Source organism: Pongo pygmaeus, chromosome 4 (assembly GCF_028885625.2).
Source record: "Pongo pygmaeus isolate AG05252 chromosome 4, NHGRI_mPonPyg2-v2.0_pri, whole genome shotgun sequence".
Taxonomy (NCBI): Eukaryota; Metazoa; Chordata; class Mammalia; order Primates; family Hominidae; genus Pongo; species Pongo pygmaeus.
Window position 1 is genome coordinate 173,371,912 of NC_072377.2, and position 21,283 is coordinate 173,393,194.

General features: G+C 46.2%; 1 protein-coding gene across 8 annotated transcripts in view; it reads left to right on the top strand.

The window, feature by feature from the left end:
- The window catches only part of WWC1 (WW and C2 domain containing 1), a 181,544-nt gene that overhangs the window by 63,877 nt on the left and 96,384 nt on the right, over nt 1-21,283 (top strand). For all 8 annotated transcript variants that reach the window (XM_054488943.2, XM_054488944.2, XM_054488947.2 and 5 more), the window contains exon 2: nt 15,542-15,651. In XM_054488943.2, coding sequence (XP_054344918.1) covers nt 15,542-15,651 — 110 coding nt within the window. The remainder of the gene's footprint in view (nt 1-15,541; nt 15,652-21,283) is intronic.

Consider the following 21,283-nt stretch of genomic DNA (forward strand, 5'->3'; position numbering starts at 1 on the left):
CAGCTGGAGAAGTGAGGAAAGGGTGCTGCAAAGTGGAGAGAGAAGGAGAGAGGCAGAGAGGGAAGGAACAAGAGAGAGAAAGAGAGAGAGATGGGGAGCCAGAGAGACGGAGAGAGATGTCAGTGATTTTCTTGGGGGCTGTGATGAGAACAAGCTATTGTGATTTAGGGGCTTCTGGAAAGCCCCAGGTGAAGGTCCAGTCTGTGGCCTATGAACGCACAGAGCATGCGGATCGGTTCTCCCATCCAGGTAGGACATGGAGAGTGAGCAGCAAGGGAAGGATCTTGGTTCATTGTCTGGTGCTCTACCCAATTCATGGCAGAATCCTGCCACATGATTTCTGCTGACTAGATTCATTACGTCGCTGAAGAGCGTGTTTATTGTAAGGCTTCATTCTGGAGAGAAAGTAGCAGGAAGCAAAGGAATGCACACTTCTTGTGCCCTATTCAGTGCCAGGGAACATGCCGATGCGGCCGGGGACCCATGGAGGCAAGGTGTCTGGCCCAAGCTCACGGCTGCGAACCTGGGTCCCTGCCTGGGGTTCCAAAGCCTTTGCCCACTCCCCTGGCCTCCAGGCTCTTGTGTGTTGGTGTCCATAGGAAAAAAGCTGTCGTACATCAGTGTCAGGCAAGGGTCTTCCAAGTCAGCTGAGCTGGGAGAATTCCCCGGCCCACACCCTGCTCTGATCTGGGAATTGAGTGTGATAATGGGGTCAACCTTGTCTCTCAAATCACTGAAACCTATAGACAATCCACAAGGATCCTTTCTACCCTCAGTGTCACTTTCTTCCCCCAGGACTTTCGAGTAGAGCTATCCAAGGGCTGCAGAACACACATGCCAGAGAGAGCTGGCTTCTTCATGATGATGGTTATACTAATTAAAATGAAACAGGAGTAGGAGACAGTGGCCTTGTTTGCTACCCGGTGGGGTATGCATTCCCAGGGGAAGGGAATTGGCTCTTGTCGCACTTCTGCAGTTACCAGCTGGGAATAAGGGAAGCCCATGGAGACGGTTCCTGGTGGAGGAGATGGAGCAGTGGGCCAAGGCTCAGGTGGCTCATGTCCAGTAATCCTGGCCCTACCTAGGGCCCTGGGAGCCCTGTCAGTTGTGGAAAGTCTCTGAGTGTCATCTGTTAAACAGGGAAATAATCACGATGGTCATGATGCCACTGTTGTGACGGTTATTTGAGTATCAAATAAGGTCAAGAATCCAAAAGCACCTTGAGGACCTTAAATGTTTCTTCAATCACAAGTTTCTCTTTGTTGGGAAAAGCAAAATTTGGAAAGTAGAGGGCCTAGCTGTGAACTCTGCTGGGAATTCCAATGAGATCTTTCTTTGTTCTTTCGTGAGTTCATTTATTCATTCAGTGAACATTCATTTGGTGCCCACTCATAAGATGCTGAGGTTACAACTATTAAGATATTAAGATACTGTCTTTTTCTTCCTTTCTCTCTTACACACACACGCACACACACACACTTCTTGGGCCAATTGGAAATTCATACATTCTCCCCGGCACTGGAGCTCAAAGTGTCTGCCAACCTGTGGGTTTCTTTCCGTGTGGTTCACCATCTGGAGTGGCAACCTGCCTTCTGTGTGTGTGTGTGTGTGTGTGTGTGTGTGCGTGTGTGTGTATGTGTGCGCGTGCATGTGCGTGCATGCCAGGGTATTGTGTTCCCTTTCTGTGCTTGAGCGGCTGAAAGAACAAGAGAAGAGCAAAGGCAAAGAGGACAATGCCCAGAAGTCATCCTCGCAGTGTGAATGAATAATTCATATTGTATCTGCCTCTTTCTAGGGCTTCCCAAAATAGCTGTTTTAATTGCTTATTTGTTTCACTGCTGACTTTAATCCAGCCGCCTTCAGCTCAGAACACTTCGGTGTTTCATGTTGACTTGCAGGTAGGGCTCCCCTTCAGGGAATAACATTCTATTTATTTTCTTCTTTAAAAAGAAATGATGGGAGAAAAATAAACCCATAAATCAAGTCATACTTTTCAGAGGTGAAAACTGTTTCTTTTCAACTCTTGTGCAGAGCTCCTTTGTAATCAGTTACTGTAGGCCTCTGTGGTCCTAAAAACCGAAGAAATAGCAGTTGAGTTGCAGACAAGGCTAGCTTCTGGATAGATTAGCCTGCTCACTGTGATGTGTTCACTTGGGAATCTGAGTGTGCAAACACTTGGGAATCCACAGACTTGGGACCCTTGCATATGGTGGGCCATGCTGGCTTGTGGTTTTCCAGACATGTCAGCTGCAGCATCCAGAACAGGTCTCAGGAAGGCCCTGTCTATCTGGGTGGGTGACCTGGGGAAACAGTGTTATGTCTCCCTTGGGCTGTGGTAGGACACCTTTGGTAGGCAATGCACAGCTTAGTTTAGAAAAGGCTTCATATAGTGGTCCTGGAGGGATGACTTATTGTATACAATAAGGAGATGTCAGGAGGTGTGTTCAGAGAATGAACGAGATTGGGCAAGGAGAGCTCAGTGAGTGTCAGGGAACCTGAGTGTCCAGAAGGCTCCACTCCTCTGGCTGCATGACCCCGAACACATCCTTGGGACACAGTCATGGAAACTCAGTGCTGAAAGGTCCTGTAGCCATCACTTTGTCACCTCATGGTAGGGATGGGAAAACAGCAGCCCAGGGGCTGGGAAGGTGCCCACAGTCACTTAGTAGTATAGCTGAGGATTGATACCAGTTGGATTTGCCTCTCAACTAGCTGAGTGTCCTTGGATGAACCAGTTAACCTCTCTGTGCCTCAGTTGCTACATCTATAAAATAGAGCTAATAATACTATGTATAAGATTGTTTTAAATAAGTTAATATGTTGCATTGAATTGACGATTTTCTTTTTTCTTACAACTTTATTGAGGAATTTTTGAAGTCTACTAAATGGTATGTGTTTAAACAATTTTATGAGCTTTGACACGTGCATATATATATATTATATATATGTGCACACACACATACATGTATACATACACATGTAGGAACTCCTCATCATAATCAGTATAACAAACCTTCTTATCTCTAAAACTTTTATTGTGCCCCCCTGTAATCCTTTCCCTCTAACCCTCCTCCCCAGGCAACCACTGACCTGCTTTCTGCCCGTGTAATTAATTTTTTTCTAGAATTTTATATAAATGGAGTCACACAGTATATGGTTTTTGTTGTTGCTGTTGTTGGTGTGTGTGTGTGTGTGTGTGTGTTTGAGACAGACTCTCACTCTGTCACCCAGGCTGGAGTGCAGTGGCACGATCTGGGTTCACTGCAACCTCTACTTCCTCAGCTCCAAGGATCCTCTCACCTCCACCTCCCAAGTAGCTGGGACTATAGGTACGCACCACCATGTCTGGGTAATTTTTTTGTATTGGAGAGACAGGGTTCCACCATGTTGCCCAGGCTAGTCTTGCACTCCTGAGCTCAAGTGATCCACCCACCTCAGCGTCCCCAAGTGCTGGGATTAGAGGCGTGAGCCACCACGTCTGGCCTATACACTATAGAGTTTTTTACCTAATATGTGTCTGAAATTAATCTTCATTACTGCATATTTTAGTAGTTTATTCCTTTTTATTGCTGACTAGTATTCTGTTGTTTGGCTGTACCACAGTTATCTATCCATTTACCTATTGATGGACATATGGATTGTTTCTAGCTTGGGGTTTTTATAAATAAAGATAATATTGATTTTAAGATGCACCATTATTGTATGTGCCATAAGGAAGGGAAATTGTGCCAATTAAACTATGTCCCAATGTTTTTATATAATTAGAATGTTTATTTTATATTTGTTGAAATAAATTTTTCAAGCTTAGTTTTCTTTTGTTTTTTCTTTTTTAACTCACATATCACTTTTATGTGTACAAAAACCCACAAAGGAATACATGAGCAAAATAAAGCTCTGGTGTTCCTACAGTGTCTTCCCATTCAGAATCCAGTTCTTTGGAGTAGCTTTTTAGCTAAGTTATTAATGTCTGTGCTTTTAATATTGTCCTTTGTGCCCTTAAGAGTGTTAGTCATACAGCCTTGTTATAAGGACCCATAAAAAGGGACTCAAAGCTTGGCAATTCTGTAGAGGTAGCCAGCTTAGGAGTCCTGCTTTGGGAATGTTGCTAAACAGGTCTGTTGAGTACCTTCTTCACACCTTTCCACAACCATTTGGTTCCTGGGGGTTAAAAGTGCTTACAACTTTATTGAGGAATTTTTGAACTCCTCAATGCCTTGTCTGTGGGATTTTTATCCCAAGCCTGTAGCACCCATTGCACCAGTGGCAGTGCTGGTGCCTTTGATATATGTGCACACACAGGCATTGACAGCTCCATCAGGACTGCAGCCTAGGTTATATCAGTTGTAAGATGTCAGTAGTAGTAGTGTACATCAGAGTTTCAGAAAATGCTGAATGTGTTTAAAAATGTGCATCTTTTGGTGAAATAGGGTCTATGTAAGGGACATTGGATAGTGCCTGGCACTTTGCAAATACTCAATGAAATTTTGCTTTTATTATTATTATTGCTATTACTATTAAACATCAGTTTCCTGTTGGTGAAATTGGGGTGATGGTACCTGCCTCACAGAAATATTGTTAGAATAAAGGAAGCGATCTATTTTACCTGGAGCGTATGGTCCCGTGCCTAGTGCTTCACTGGCCTTAAGTGGAAGCTGCCCTGACCTTTGGGACAGGTTGGCCAGATATTAGACTAAAGCTGCAGAGGGTGCCTTAGGGGTGTTATATTACAGCTTCCTCGTTTTGCAGGTGGGAAAGACCAAGAGAGAGGGTTAAGGTCCAGCAACAGGAGTGTCTTGCCCAAGAGCATAATCAGGCTTCAAACTCAGATCTCATTATTCTTCTTCCAGTGCTCTGTCTAAACCATGCAGTCTTAGGAGGGGCCCTAAGTCAGACAGGATCACAGAAAAGTCTTCATGGTAAATTCCGTTTCTAGAAGGACCAGCTCCTCAAGCTGTGTGGTAAGGGTCAGAGCTCAAGGAGCAGAAGATGCTGGAATGGCCAAATTCCAGGGCAGGGTGAGCTGCTGCCTCTGCAGTTACGCTGACGAGGCTTCTAGACAGCCCAGCACCTGGGAAGAGCCCTTGGAAACCCAGCTTATGAGGCTGGAAGGATTAAGGCTGGGAGTTGAGTGTCCCCAGAGTCCTAAATACAGAAAGGAGTAGGGCTGCAGGCCTGCCTGGGGTTGTGTGCCAGGTGCTGTGTTGAGTCTTCTCCATGCGCTAATGAATGCAAGAACCTGGGAAGCAGGTTTTCTTGTCTGCTCTATACCTGCAGGAAAATTGAGGCTCAGAACTGGGGGAAGGAATGGACTGAGATTACACAGCTAGGAAGGATGGAACTGGGAGTCCTCTCTGGTTCTGTTGGCTTTTTCTTTAGGGCACAGAGCTTCCATAGCCTAACTCCTAATTCAGGAATGAGGATGAAGCTGGGGTTGAGCAGGGTGAGGAGCAAACAGATATTCCAGCGTCTTCATTCTACCGCGGTGTGGGGCTTTTAGGAAATTACCTTCCAAGTAGGTAATGAGAAAAATGAAGAGCCCACCTCCCAACCTCGTCTCTCCATGAATGGCAGCTTCATAGTTCTGCATCTTGGTTCCTACCCAATGATCATTCTCCTTCGGTATAATAGGGTTAGTTAGCCTGAGAAAATGCTGTCAGTACCTATTTCTTGGAGGCTGTTCAGATGCTTATTGAATTTCAGATGGAGCCAAGCCCAGCACCAAGCTGATTTGATCTCCTGGCATTACGTGATGCAGGGCTGGAGTTGGTCCCCAGGTCCTTGGGTGGCTCCAGGCAAGTCTTTTCTCTCTGTCCCTCAGTTTCCTCATTGGTAAAGAAAGGGAGTTGATTTGTTGGGTTTCTTTTAATTTTAACATTCTCTACATTGGGGGCCTCATTTGGACAGCAGTGTGAAAAATAAATCACTGGGTGGGGTGGCTCATGCCTGTAATCCCAGCACTTTGGGAGGCTGAAGCGGGTGGATCACATGAGGTCAGGAGTTCGAGACCAGCCTGGCCAACATGGTGAAACCCCATCTCTGCTAAAAATAGAAAAAATTAGCCGGGCATGGTGGCAGGTGCCTGTGGTCCCAGCTACTTGGGAGGCTGAGGCAGGAGAATCGCTTGAACCCAGGAGGCAGAGGTTGCGGTGAGCCTAGACCATGCCAATGCTCTCCAGCCTGGTCAACAAGAGTGAAACTCCATCTCAAAAGATAAATAAATAAATAAATGAAAAACGAATCACTCACATTTATCAAGCACTCACTGTGCTGTTTCATGCATTATCTCATGTAAGCTTCAAGGAGCACTGTGGGGCAGGTCTGAATGGTACCTGCCTGAAAGGGCTGTTGTGAAGGCCAGCTGAGTAAATATATAAATACATAAACTGCTTGGAACAGTTGCTGGTACATAGTGAGTGCTCAGTATATGTGTTCTTATTTTTCCTGTTTTGCAAATGTGAAAACTGAGCCACAGAGAGTTTACATATCTTGTCCAAGGTCACACAGCTAGAAAATGACAGAGCCTGGATTCAAAGCCAGCGAGTCTGGCTCCAGAGCCCTCTGCTCTTAACCAAGAGGCAGGAGTGACACATTAGAAAGCAATGGGGACAAAGTGCATCCAGACAGTGCCTGTCCCCAAAGGTGTGCTAAGTCCGTTTTTAAAATATAGCACTGTAGTAGATCAACAAACATATCTCCAGGCTGAATTTGGCCCTCAGGTTGTCAGTTGGCTTTACCTACTCTAATCCATGATTTGGTTCTCAAAACTGAAATCTTAAACCCAACAGGCAGCGCACAGAGGGGATTAGCAGCCCGGATTCACCCCGTGTCAGTGAGTGGGAACAGATAAGCATAGAGACTCAAGATGGAGGTGAAGGAAGGGGATGGGCTCAAAGGGCACAGGTGTGTGATCTCACCAACCCAGCAGGGCAGAGGGAAGACGGAATCCAAGATTTGGCAGCGGGGAGGTGAGCCACTGGTTTGTGGGGGCCTAGTCTGAAGGTAGGGAGGGTTTGGGGTGGAGGAACCGTCTAGAATCTCCCCTTCAGCTCTCCCTCCTCTTCTTTTTTCTATAAAAGAATTTTAGGATGGGAATAACTAGGCCAAGAAAACTTCTGGGGAAGCCAGCCCAAACAGAGCAGGGAAGCAAGGAGATCTAAGGGTGAAAAGCCAGAATTTTGAGACAGGTGTTCTGAGAGTAGAGAACCAGAGGAAGGGAAGTGTTTAAGAGAAGAAGAACTTGGGAATTCCAGGTATAAATGCCCCCTCCTTCAGAGAGCAGATTTTGAGAACCAAATCCATTTCAGCTACCATCTCCTACCTTCTCCCATTTAACTTTCTAAAAAGAGAGAGGAAGCCAGGTGTGGTGGCTCACACCTGTAATCCCAGCACTTTGGGAGGCAGAGGCAGGAGGATCACTTGAGGTCAGGAGTTTGAGACCAGACTGACCAACATGGGGAAATCCCACCTCTACTAAAAGTACAAAAATTAGCCCGGCATGGTGGCGGGCACCTGTAGTCCCAGCTACTCAGGAGGCTGAGGCAGGAAAATCACTTGAATCCTGGGAGGTGGAGATTGCAGTGAGGTGAAATCACGCCACTGCACTCCAGCCTGGGTGACAGAGTGAGACTCCATCTCAAAAAAAAAAAAAGACGTTTTGAGCAGTCCCAGCCCCTCCAGGAAGGGAGGTGATAGAGTACAGTGCAAGGTTTATTAGCTGTGCAAGCCAGGACAATTATTTTGCTTCAGTTTCCCCATCATGAAAATAGGGGTATAAAACCTAACTCACCCTAACAGCCAATGTAGATTGAGCCCTGAATGCCATGTGGTCAGCACAGCCCATTTTAATGCAGCAGTGACTTTGAGCACCCCCATCTTACGGATGAGGAAACAAAGCCACACAGGTTAGAGTTCATGCCCAAGGGGACAGAGCTAATGAGTGACAGTGCCTGCATTGGGACCTAGATGGCTGACTCCAGAGCTGTGAGTTTTAACCACCACCGTGTATCTCTTAGGGTGAAGATTGATAATGGTGGGTGTGGTGATGGTGGTGATGATAGCTCACGTGTTAAGGATTTGAGATGAAGGGTGACGTGATTCTTCACAATGCGCAGAACTCTCTGATTATGTTTACAACCCACATTTATCAAGGGCTTGTCTTGTGCCAGTCCCGGCACTAGATACTGTATAGGTTATCTCATTTAATCCCCACAACACCCTTATGAGAGTGGGCCTTCCCATGTAAGTTTCACAGAGAAGAAAACTCCTCTCAAGCAGGTTACATAACCCACCTACAGTTGTGGAAGAGGCGGAGCCTGGGTTTCAGCCTCGCATCCCATTCCTGAGCCTTTGTGGGTAACATCTACCCTGCCTCCTCCTTAACCATGGAGCTGACCACAGCTCTTTCCTCCTCCCCTCCCTAGCCCTCCCTGACCACACCCCATTGCTGCATTCTCTCCCTGCCCGTGGCCCGTTGGCTTTTGGCGTCTATACTGCTGACTTAGCGCCTTATTAAATATCCCTGCATCCTCTAATTACCTGTGGCTCAGGCCACGGGTAGCATTACAGCCACATACACTCCCATGGAATGTTGTGGGGATGACTCCCTGCCTGTTTGGAGTGTGAGTCTTGTTCCCCGGCCAGACCCTCTGCCTCTGGAGGCAGAAACATGGCTTCTTCAAGTGTCTGAGCCCTCGTAGTGCCTAGCATGGGCCTGGAGTGCCATACCCACTTGATAAATGCTTGTTGCTTGGTGGATCGATTGAAATGAGGGTGGAAGGATGAGAGTGGAGGGTGAGGCAGAGAGTGTCTCTGGGTCACCCTCCAGCTCAACACAAGGGCAGTGCTCAGAGGAATAATCCAAAGTGCATACCCAGACCCCAGAGCCGCCAAAGCTGACCTCCGCCTCCACTTCACCTGAATAGCATGGATCTCTCTGAAATGGCCCTGTTGATTTGCTTCTGTCTGGGGTGCATCTCGCCCTCTAGACTGTAAGGGCAGGGCCCTATCTTTCTCTTTCCTCTGTAGCTGGTGTTAACGAAGGCCCTGCTGTGTGTCATGTGCTCAGCTCTCCTAACAAACATGAGAGATGGTTATTTTTATCATCCCCAGATTTGTTAGACAATGCATAAAAGCGTCTGAACCAAATTGAATTAAAGGAAGGAGGACTTCAAACGTTGCCTTTCTTCCTGTTCACTCTGGCCTCCCTGGAGCTAAAGGTGAAGGGACTGCTTAGAAATGGTGTTCTGCAGCAGCCCCAGGTGAAGGAGCGTTATCAGGAATTGTGCAACCTTAGCTATGGGAACTATGCGTGTGAAACAGCCCAGGGCGGGAAGAACCAGCCTGGCCATTGTGCCTGGGCTGGGGAGGAGAGGTTCGGCTGAAAGTTTGGACAGTTCTTGGCATGGAGTCTGGAGGGCCCTTTAGAAAGTGATCCCGCCCAGCCAGCCCTCAGAGAGAGCAGGCCAGCATCCTGCTGGACGGTAATAAAGAGGTTACTGTGGGAAGCTGGGGCTTGCTCGGGAAACACTAGGAACATGAAAGATAGGGTATGCATTCTTCAGTCCCGAGAGAATCACCACCCAGTATTAGACTTGGCAGAAGGCTTTCCTCTCCTCCTCTGAGCCGCCTCCTTAGAAAAGGCACATTGTCAGAATACCGAATGCCCACCGTGGTCTCATGTCCCCACAGCCTGTAGGAAAGTAACTACCAGTTACCCACTGGTGGTTGCCCCTGAGAGGAGGGTAAGGGAGGCTTCCAGCCCTCGGGGTGGCTCTCCCCGACAGGTGTGCCTGTGTGCTGTTTGTAGGGTGCTCCTGGCAGAACCTACCTGTCTCCACGGCGACACATCCGGCCGTTTTTCCAGGAGGGCCTGTTGAGAAACATTCAGGAATGTTTGTGCTCCTTTAGAGATTTGTAACTAAGAAGAGGCAGAACTCGTTCTTGTCTGGCACCCTCCCCTCTTGCCCCTCCAGCATCTGGGTCATTTGATTTCACAATTGGGGTTTTCAGCAGCCCGAGTTGTAGAGGCTGGAAGCAGGGACCGACTGAACCAGGCTGGATGGTGGTGAATTGCTTCACCCAAGGGTGGGGGCTGGGAGTTCCAGGCAGGCCCCCAAGTCCTGGCCACATCTGAAAGCGGACATTTCTTCCCAGGTTGCATCCTTAGCACTTGCCCAAGGTGAAACATTTCAGGCCAGAGGAGCACCCACAGTTCCCGGGGGAGGGGGGGTGGCTGGTTTGAATGGACAATTCCTCTCCTTAACTGCCAGGAAGAGTGAGTGTGTGCATGTATATATGTGTGAGTGTGTCTGTTTAAATCTTTGTGCAGCCAAAAACACATCTCTTCATCCTGAATGACACATCTCTACACACTGAATAATTCATCTCCCTCTTGGCATTTGTTCCAGAGAGAATCTTGCTGTCCAGATTTCTTGTAAGTTGCATAGCCTTCCATAGGAGCTTCCTTGTTTCCCATGGAAGAGCTCTGGGAGTCAGGATATCAGTCAGTCAGCCCTCTGGCATTTCCCCTGTGATTGCATCAAAGGGGAATGAGAATATCAAACCCAAAGTGTTTCTCTCTCCTTTGCCCTCTCCTTCTAGCTTTGGGTCCTCTTGCCTCCCTCTGCTTTATTTCTCTTGGGCACAGTGTCTATGTTCACTGCAAGTGGAATCAGCATTGTGCCCTAGTAGGGTATCCACATGTCTGCCACATTACTGATGCTTGGAGCAAACAAATGTATGTAGCTCTGACATCTCAACGTGTAAGGCTGGAACCATCAGTGGAGTTAATGGTTTTCCAGATAGTGACACATTTTCAGTGTTTCAGTCCCATCCTCCTAACCCCATCTCCATCCTCACACCCAGCAAGCTCAGTAAATCATTTGTATTAATGACTTTGAAACTCTTTTTTTTTTTTTTTTTTTTTTGAGATGGAATCTTGCTCTGGAGTGCAGTGGTGTGATCTCAGCTCACTGCAGCCTCCGCCTCCCAGGTTCAAGTGATTCTCCTGGCTCAGCCTCCCAAGTAGGTGGGATTACAAGTGCCTGCCACCATGCCCAGCTAATTTTTGTATCTTTAACAGAGACGGAGTTTCACCGTGTTTGCCAGGCTGGTCTTGAACTCCTGACCTCGGGTGATCCACCTGCCTCAGCCTCCCAAATGCTGGGGTTACAGGCGTGAGCCACTGCACCTAGCCGACTTTGAACACTTAATTGCCTTTTTATTAAGCAGCCATGGATTTCCCAGGTCTATTGAATATCCTTGCACCAACACATAGATAACTGAAGGTCCCAAATATGCTAAAGCCCCCATGCCTTTTGCCTGTTTCAGATGTCCCTCTTGTCTCGTTTCACCATCTGTACCTCTAGCATAGCTTGCTCTGTGTTCCAGATTGTTCTGAGACTCACTCTTCGTCTTGTTATTTATTTTATTTTATTTTATTTTTTTTTTTTTTGAGACGGAGTCTCGCTCTGTCCCCCAGGCTGGAGGGCAGTGGCGCGATCTCTGCTTATTGCAAGCTCTGCCTTCCGTGTTCACGCCGTTCTCCTGCCTCAGCCTCCCGAGTAGCTGGGACTACAGGCGCCCGCCACTGTGCCCGGCTAATTTTTTGTATTTTTAGTAGAGACGGAGTTTCACTGTGGTCTCGATCTCCTGACCTTGTGATCCGCTCGCCTTGGCCTCCCAAAGTGCTGGGATTACAGGCGTGAGCCACTGCGCCCGGCCCCGTCTTGTTAATTTTTATTAGCAGAGCTCGAGTTTTGGAATCTGGCAGTGGAACTTCAGGTTATACCTGTGGTATTTACTAACTGTGTGATGTCGAGCATGTTTTCTTATTTGCAAAACAGAGTAAGAGCACCTGCTACCTGGAAAGGGAATGTCACATACACAGCTTGCTTTCTAGGCCTAGAGTTAGCCATTATTCAACATTTTAGTTATGATTAATGTATGAACACAACAAATTAGTAAGAAAAAAAAAAAAAAAGAAAGAGAAGAAATAAAATTACACTGAAATCCCTATATTCAGATAGCATTTCAATGTGTATCTTTCCAGTTTCTTTACTAACACACACACACTCTTTAGGCAAAATGTCATACTGTAACAGTATCCTGTAGCTTTTATCTTTAAACAGTGTTGTTTTTCTCAGAGTATATTGAGAGCATCTTTCATGTTAGCAAAATAAAGAACACTTCATCTTTTTTTTTTTTTTGAGACGGAGTTTTGTTCTTGTTACCCAGGCTGGAGTGCAATGGCACGATCTCGGCTCACCGCAACCTCCATCTCCCGGGTTTAAGCGCTTCTCCTGCCTCAGCCTCCCAAGTAGCTGGGATTACAGGCGTGAGCCACCACACCCGGCCAGAACATTTCATCTTTTTTGGTTGTTCCTACATATTCATTACATTATTCACCCATTGCACAAATATTTTTTGAGCACCAATTATGCCAGACACAGGATTCTGTAGCTTGGATGCACCACTGATTAAAATCACTTAATTAATCTCCAAGGAGGAATTTTGAAAAGTGATGATCCATAGCAGAAACAGGGGAGCTGTTGGGAAGGGGACGTATCTTCTTGGTTTTCTGGGTTGCAAACTGTCTATATAAGATTCATGCCTCTGCTGGTAGGTGGGACTTCTCTGGGCACAGTGCAGGTGGAGGAATGAGCCAGAAAGAATGATCTCTCTGGTGGCCTGACCATGCCTGTTTCCCCACAGATTGACCTGTCATCAGCCATGGAGTCACTCCCCATGGAAGGCTTTACCTGCGTGTGGAGCTTTCCTTCAGAGCCCCTTTCAAGGCTTTGTTAGATGAGGTGATGTTAGATGAGGCTTTCCTCTTGGTTGCTGGTCTTCATTCTCCATAAGGAAGAGGGAACAAACCACTTAAAGAACTTTGAGCAAGACACTGAGAGAAGTGGCCTTTTGTTTCTGACATCTGTCAGGGCACGGGGGGCGGTGGCAGAGAGCCTGGAGACGGCTTTGGGGAATCTTCATCCAGGTCGTTTGGAGCAGGTGCTCCTGAACCAAGTGCATCCTGAGCTGAGGGAAGTCCCCATCACCTGTGTCTACCCCATTTTCCCTCCTTCTACTCCAAAATGGTAGTTTGTGTTTTCCCATGGGGCTTAGGAGATGCATTGAAGGTGTCAGCTTTCAAGAGAATCTGGTAGCTCTCTGCAGGGGCGCTAGAGACCAGCCATCTGGCTTGAAATCCCAGCTTTGTCTTTGACATTGAGAATGTTATTTAGTCTTTCTTAGCCTCAGTTTCTCCTTCTGGTAAATGGAAGTAAGGATAACTAATGATTTTTGAGTGCCCATTCACACTGGCACCTGTGCTAAAAGTACTCACAAACATGGCGTTATTTAACCCACCCAACAAATGGAGAGTTAGTACTGTCCTCGTTATACAGATAAGAATACTGCAGCTCAAAGAAGTCAAATAAATTGCCTAACTCACACAGCCAGTAAGTGATGCTTACTGAACCCTTATTTGTTTTGGTGGTGGTGGTGGTGGTGGTGGTGGTGGTGGTGGTGTTTTAGAGGCAGGGTCGTGCTCTGTTGCCCAGCTTGTAATGCAGTGGTGCCATCACAGCTAACTGCAGCCTCCAACTCCTGGGCTCAAGCAGTTCTTCCACCTCAGCCTCCCAAGTAGCTGGGACTACAGGTGCGCAGCACCATACCTGGCTAATTTAGCACATAGTGTGTTGCACATCACATACCTCTGGCCTCATCCTCATGGAACCAGCAGCCTTCCACAGTGCAGCAGTAAATTACTATCAGAAGCTTTTGGGTATTCATTCATTCAACCAAAAGATATTTTTCATAGCCTGCCAGACCCTAGGTATATAGTGGTACATGAACACACCAGTTCCTATCCAGCTGGGGCTCTTTCAGCATCCCTTTCTTCATGTATTTTTCTTTAAGTTGGATTTGGAGTGGATTTGAGAGGGCAGGAGAGTGTAAGCCTCTTTTTTTGGTTTTTCCTATGTATTCATTAAATTATTCACTCATTGTGCAATTTTTTTATTTTTTATTTTTTTTGAGGCAGAGTTTCACATTGTCACCCAGGCTGGAGTGCAGTAGTGCGATCTCGGCTCACTGCACCCTCCACTTCCCAGGTTCAAGCAATTGTCCTGCCTCAGCCTCCCGAGTAGCTGGGATTACAGGCACCAGCCACCATGCCCAGCTAATTTTTGCATTTTTAGTAGAGACAGAGTTTCACCACATTGACCAGGCTGGTCTCAAACTCCTGACCTCAAGTGATCCACCCACCTGAGCCTCCCAAAGTGCTGGGATTATAGGCATGAATCACTGCACTGGGCCCCATTGCAGAAATACTTATTGAGCGCCAATTGTGCTGGACTCAGGATTCTGTAGCTTGGTTGCACCATTGATTAAAATCATTTAATTAATCCCCAAGAAGGAATTTAAAAGGTGATGATCCATATGCAGCAGCAGGGGAGCTGTTGGGAGGGGACATATCTAGCAAGTCTCTTCCTTGGAAGGAAGCCCTTGATGAGAAATCCTAGACCCCAGCCCAGTCATCTCCAGTCCTGTCCCATTGTACTTCACTTTGCCAGTCTATAGAAAGAATCTGAAGCAGAGCCTTCTGGGCTTCCAGAATTGGGATCGGGTAGGAAGCAGACAGAAGAAGGAGATTGTAGAATATGTATTTTAGGCAGAGGCAGCGATGGGAAGAAACCAAAGTGACTGTCTGGAGGGGCCACCCAGGCTGAATCTCATATACCCAGATTCCCAGCTCCCCATACTCTGGTTTAAATACTTGACAAATCGTTTGTGATAGTTTTCCAGCACTGACAAGCCTTTGTTCGTTTAGTTGAGTGATTTGTTTATTTGATTTAGCCACTGAGACTTGGTGATTACTACCACTTCACTCCCCACAAGATGGGGACATAGAGAGCGGTTATTGCTAAAAGATCAGTTTGGCCTGGATTGTCTAAGGAAGCGCCGTTGTGGGTGCAAGCATTTGGGAATCAGCTCAAGAAGAAAATAAATACTGCTCATTGGCCAAACTCACAGGGATGGAACATCTGCTATTCTTGATGTTGCGGCAAGCCAGCCTTCCAAAGGGCAAGTGAGCATGGCAGGCGTGAGGCAGAGCCAGGATAAGGATTGGAGGTGGGGCGGCCGAGTGAGTTGCAGGTGGAGAAGCCAAGGAGGGCTGGAGTCCAAGTCAAGAAGCAAGACTTGACCTTAGACCCTTTGCCTGCAAACCCTCAATCAGAGTTGCAGAAACAGAGGCCCAAAGGAGGAAGGTGACTTGTTCCAGTCACTTCTGAAGGAGTGGCAAAGTTGGGACCAGAACACAGATTCCCTGCCTCCCGCACAGGGTGATCTTATCCTGCTGCTGCAGCTTTGTGTTCACCTTCCCGGGAACAAAGGGGACAACAGAGCTGGTGCTGCTGCAGTGCAAAACTTTTGGATCTGTTGAGCCAGCCCAGAAAAGCAAGAGGCACAGAGAAGCAGCAGGTTGCAGGCGTTTGGGGACTGTAGGCTGATGCAGTCTGTTTCTCCTCTCCCTTGCCAGGTACACCAAACCGCTCACCTTTGCTGACTGCATTAGTGATGAGTTGCCGCTAGGATGGGAAGAGGCATATGACCCACAGGTTGGAGATTACTTCATAGACCACAACACCAGTAAGTTCCCGACGGTCCTCCCTTCCCTGTGCCCTCTTCATCCCTCTACCTCCAAGCCCATCCTCCCTCCAAGTCTGGAAGAACCACTTGCAGACTCTTGGAGCCAGATTGTATTTTGTTTTATATAGATTTAGATAGAAATGTCGATGTAGATATAGATAGATAATGTATGCTTGTGTAAAAATAACAGTTTAGAAGGGTTTTTAATAGAATCTAAAACTCCTCTCACAATCCATCTCCCCAATTTTATGGGGGCAGCCACTGTGAACAGTTTCTTGTGTATCATTCCAGAAATTTTCTAATCATGTGTTTGTATGTGTGTATGTGTATATATGCACATATATATTTACATATGTAAATTTATGGGCGTACCTTTTTTCCCCCTAAAAGAAAGACGTGTCATTGTCATTGCCAGACTATCTTAGGGCAGCCAGAGCCCTAGCAGGCCCCCCACAACACGTATGCATATATGTCCATAGTGAATTGGCGAGAGAGAGAGAGAGAGAGTGTGTGTGTGTGTGTGTGTGTGTCTGGCCCATCATACCAGTCAGCCCACCCTCACTTCATATCTGTGATACAAGTATCCTGATCCATTACAAAGATTCCTAGTACCTCTGTCTCTGGGACTATGATGGAGGAATGACTTGAGGAAAGAAGCAGGTTGTCTGACAGGTAAAGGAACCCAGGGAGCAATCCTCCAGCAGGGGAGACTTGATGTGTGTTTGGGCCTCATCCATTGAGCACCCTCTTGGCCAAGACTGTTCTCTGAAATTTGCTGTCCCACTTGTCCATGTGTATGGAGGAAAGGGATTTTTTGACCTCACTCTCAGCCTTCTAAACTGTAGCATCCCCTTAATCCTCTCAGGCAAAAAGAAAATGGAATGAAATGGGATGTGCCTGGCAAAGTCTGAAGGCTGAGACTAGGGCATCAAATCCTAATAGCCTCTGTTTACTGAGCACACAGTCTGTGCCATGTCCTGTGCTGAGAACTTGATAGGCATTATCTCTTTTAATCCTCCCAATTCCTGGTGGGATGTTCAGATGATCATCCCCATGTCATAAATGGGATTTAGAGTCAATTGACTACTTAAGACTCACAGCTAAAATGTGGCAGGGCTGGGATTTGAACTGGCCCCGGAGAATGAAGTTGTACTTCTCCATCTACTTCCTCTTCTGGGTTTCAGTAGCACCTTGGCCGCACCTGTCTTGTGCCCTTCATCACCCTGTATTATAATCATTTGCCTGTTGTTGCAGGTCTCCTAGAGCAGAGACTGTGTCTAATTCCTCTCTCTAGTCCCAGGCCTTTGCCTGGTAAGGCACATAGTAGGTGTGAACTTAACCTCTGCTAAATAGAAAAGGGCGTACGTGCATGAATGCATGAATAAATGGGTGAATGAGTGGACTGTTGTTGGCACCAAAGTGTAGAAGAGCTTCTGAGAGACAGCTAATGGCATTAATTGCATTGTTGGGGGTAGCAAAGGTTTTTATTAGCACTCATGATTGCGTACTGGATAATGAGAAGTAAATATGCCTAATTGAGTGTGTATGGGGAATGAGGTTAATGCTTGGAGGGCTGCATGGGATGCTGGGTTAAACACTGATGTGCAGGAGCCCTAATCAGTCTTTTCCTGTTTCTAATTGCTGAGTGCATCCCCCTCATTAAAATCTCATGGCGGGAGTGGGATTTCAAGGTGCTTCTGGGAGCTGTTGGAAAGATGGAAGAAAGTAGTAGCAGGCCGTGGCAGAGTTTATTCTTGAGGGAATGAAGGCAGAAATGGGGTGTATGGGGGTGATTAAATGGGGCCATAGCAGGAAGAATTCTATCTGGTAGTTTCACAAGCTGTCAGGCTACTGGTTTCCTCTTGGTTTAAGGCGGTCTGGTTGGATGTGGGGGACCTCCTCAGTAGATGGAGCCATTGATACCAATATAGTAGGAATATGAGCACCAAGGCCCAGGCATTCAGAGCCATGCACTTGGACCAGTTCTGTGTGTGCATTGTTCATGGACTGAAATTCTCTTAAGAGTTGTAGACACAATATCGGGCATGGTTGCATGTGTCTATAGTTCCAGGTACTTGGGAGGCTGAGGCAGGACGATCATTTGAACCCAGGAGTTCAAGGCTAGTCTGGGCAACATAGCAAGGCCTTGTCTCTAAAAAAAAAAAAAAAAAAAAAAAAAAAGGGGGGGTGTTGGTGGTGCTGGGCGCGCTGGCTCACGCCTGTAATCCCAACACTTTGGGAGGCCGAGGTGGGTGGATCACGAGGTCAGGAGATTGAGACCATTCTGGCTAACACGGTGAAACCCCGTCTCTATTAAAAATACAAAAAATTAGCTGGGCGTGGTGGTGGGCGCCTGTAGTCCCAGCTGCTCGGGAGGCTGAGGCAGGAGAATGGCATGAACCCAGGAGGTGGAGCTTGCAGTGAGCTGAGATCCCGCCACTACACTCCAGCCTGGGCAACAGAATGAGATTCGGTATCAAAAAAAAAAAAAAAAAAGAGAGGTATAGGCACAATATAATCAAACAACAATTTGCTCATACATTCACCATTGAACATTCATTCATTTAGCAAATGTTTATTGGCCAACTCTTCTGGGAGCTTGCGATACATGGGAGTACAAAATGGCAAAGATCCTTGCTCTTACGGAAATTTCATTTTGGCAGGAGAGGCAAAAAATAAATAAGTAGATTATGTAGTATGTTAGAGAATGTTCAGTACACAGAAAAAAGGGCAAAGTCGGGAGCTGAGGTGTGTTTGGGGGTGGCGAAGAAAGGGCCGTGGTAATGGTGACCAAGAGTACCATTAAATATGGTATGGTCTTCAGGGAAGAAGATCTTGTTGAGAAAATGAGACTTGAGCTAAGACTTGAAGGAGGTGAGAGAGCATTTCAAATAGAAAGCATAGATAGAACAAGAACTCCAAGGTGTGATCACATTTAGCGGTCAAGGGATAGCAAAGAGGCAAGTGTGCATATAGCATAATGAGTGAGGAGAGGGGAGAAGGACATAAGGACAGAGGGCAGCAGAGTAGAGGTCAGGCAGTGGTCTGCCCCAGAGGCCTAGCTCTTCCACTGTGTGAGATGGGAGTGAGCCATTGGAGAGTTTTAAACAGATGAGTAACATGATCTGACTTATGTCTTAAAATGACCAGTCTGACTGCCATGCTGAGAACACACCTTATTAGGGCAAGGGTGGAGGCAAGGAGACTTGTGAGCGACAAATGCCACAGTCCAGGTGCCCTAGACCTGGGCTATAGCAATGGTCAGGATGAAGATTGGCCAAATGCTGGAGGTATTCTCTAGGTAGAGACAGCAGGATTTCCCAATAGATTGCATGTAAAGTATGAAAGAAAAAGGAAAGAATATCTTCTGGAGCTGAGCAACTAGAAGGATGGAGTTGCTATCAACCAAGTGGAGAAAACTGCAGGGAGAGTAGACTTAGGAAGGAAGAGCAGGAGTTCATTTGGACACATCGAGACTTAGATGCGTATTACCTATCTGAGAGGACGTGTGGCTTGACAGTTTGATATATAAATCTGGAGTTTAGGAGAGAGATCTGGGCTGAAGATAAGTATTTGAGAGTTGCTGGAATATAGCTAGTATGTAAAGACATTAAGTTGGTTGGGAATGAAACAGGGAAGAGGACCAAGGAATAAGTCATGGGTCTCCAGACAACAGAGGGTGGCAAGAAGAGGAAAAGCAGCAATGATTCTGAGAAAGAGTGATCAGAAAGGAGGGAGGGAAACCAAGTATATTGGAAGCCACATGAAGAAAACATATCAAGCAGAGAATTGCCAACAGTGTCGAAAGCTTCTGACAGGGCAAATACAAAGAGGACCAAGGATAGACCAATAGATTTAGCAACCTGGGTGACCCTGACTTTGGAGGGCAGCTTTGGACAAGGACTGGGAGCAAAAGCCTGACTAGAGTGAGTCTAAAAGAAAACAGGGGAGGAATTGGAAGCAGCAATGCAGACAACTCTTTCTTTTTTTTGTTTTTTTCTTTTCTTTTCTTCTTCTTATTTTTAGATGAAGTCTCTCTCTGTTGCCCAGGCTGGAGTACGGTGGCAGATCTTGGCTCACTACAACTTGAACCTTCTGGGTTCAAGCGATTCTCCTGCCTCAGCCTCCCAAGTAGCTGGGATTGCAGGCGCCCGCCACCACGCCCAGCTAATTTTTGTAATTTTAGTAGAGACAGGGTTTCACCATGTTGGCCAGGCTGGTCTCAAACCCCTAACCTCAGATGATCCACCCATCTTGGCCTCCCAAAGTGCTGGGAATACAGACGTGAGCCACCACGCCCAGCCTACAGACAACTGTTTCTAAAACATAAGCGATTTTTACTATTTCATGTCAGTATTCAGTATCCCTGATTATCTACACATACCATGATTAGATGGTTTTAATCAGTGATCAAATTTTATGTCTGTTTTGTCTTCATACTATATCATAGATATCTAAGGGGTGCTATATAATCTTCATATTTGTCTGTTTTTGTTTTTTTTTTTTCTAGACAGAGTCTTGCTCTGTCCCCAGGCTGTAGTGCAGTGGTGTGATCTTGGCTCACCGCAACCTTCGCCTCCCGAGTTCAAACAATTCTCCTGCCTCAGCCTCTTGAATAGCTGGAATTACAGGCATGTGCCACCATGCCTAGCTAATTTTTGTATTTTTAGTAGAGATGGGGTTTCACCATGTTGGCCAGGCTGGTTTCAAACTCCTGACCACAGGTGATCCTCCTGCCTGGGCCTCCCAAAGTGCTGGGATTACAGGCGTGAGCCACTGTGCCTGGCCCATATTTGTCATTTTTAATACATCAAAAGGATGTGTCAATACATTTTAACACATATGGAGGAAGTCCTAGCCAGAGCAATCAAGGCAAGAGAAAGAAATAGAAGATATCCAAATAGGAAGAGAAGAAGTCAAAATATCTCTCTTCACTGATGTTATGATTCTATACCTAGACAACCCTAAAGATTCTGCCAAAAGACTTCTAGAACTGATAAATGATTTCAGCAAAGTTTCAGGATACAAAATAAATATAAAAAAATCAATAGCATTTCTATACACCAATAATGTTCAAACTGAGAATGAAATCAAGAACGCAATCCCATTTATAGTAGCCACACACACACAAAAAAATACCTAGGAATACATCTAGCCAAGGAGGTGAAAGATCTATACAAGGAAAACTACTAAACACTGCTGAAAGAAATCACAGGTGACACAAACAAATGGAAAAACATTCCACGTTCATGGATTGGAAGAATCAATATTGTTTAAATGGCCATACTGCATAAAGCAATCTGCAGATTCAATGCTATTCATGTCAAACTACCAGTGTCATTTTTCACAGAATTAGAAAAAACTATTCTAAATTCATTTCAAGCCAGAAAAGAGTCCAAATGGCCAAAGCAAATCTAAGCAAAACGAACAAAGCCAGAGGCATCATATTATCCAACTTCAAACTATACTATAAGGCTGCAGTATCCGAAACAGCATGATACTAGTACAAAAGCAGGCACGTAGACCAATGGAACAGAATAGAGAATTTAGAAATAAAGCCACACACCTACAGCTATTTGATCTTCAACTAAGTCGACAAAAATATGCAGTGGGGAAAGGACTTCCTGTTCAA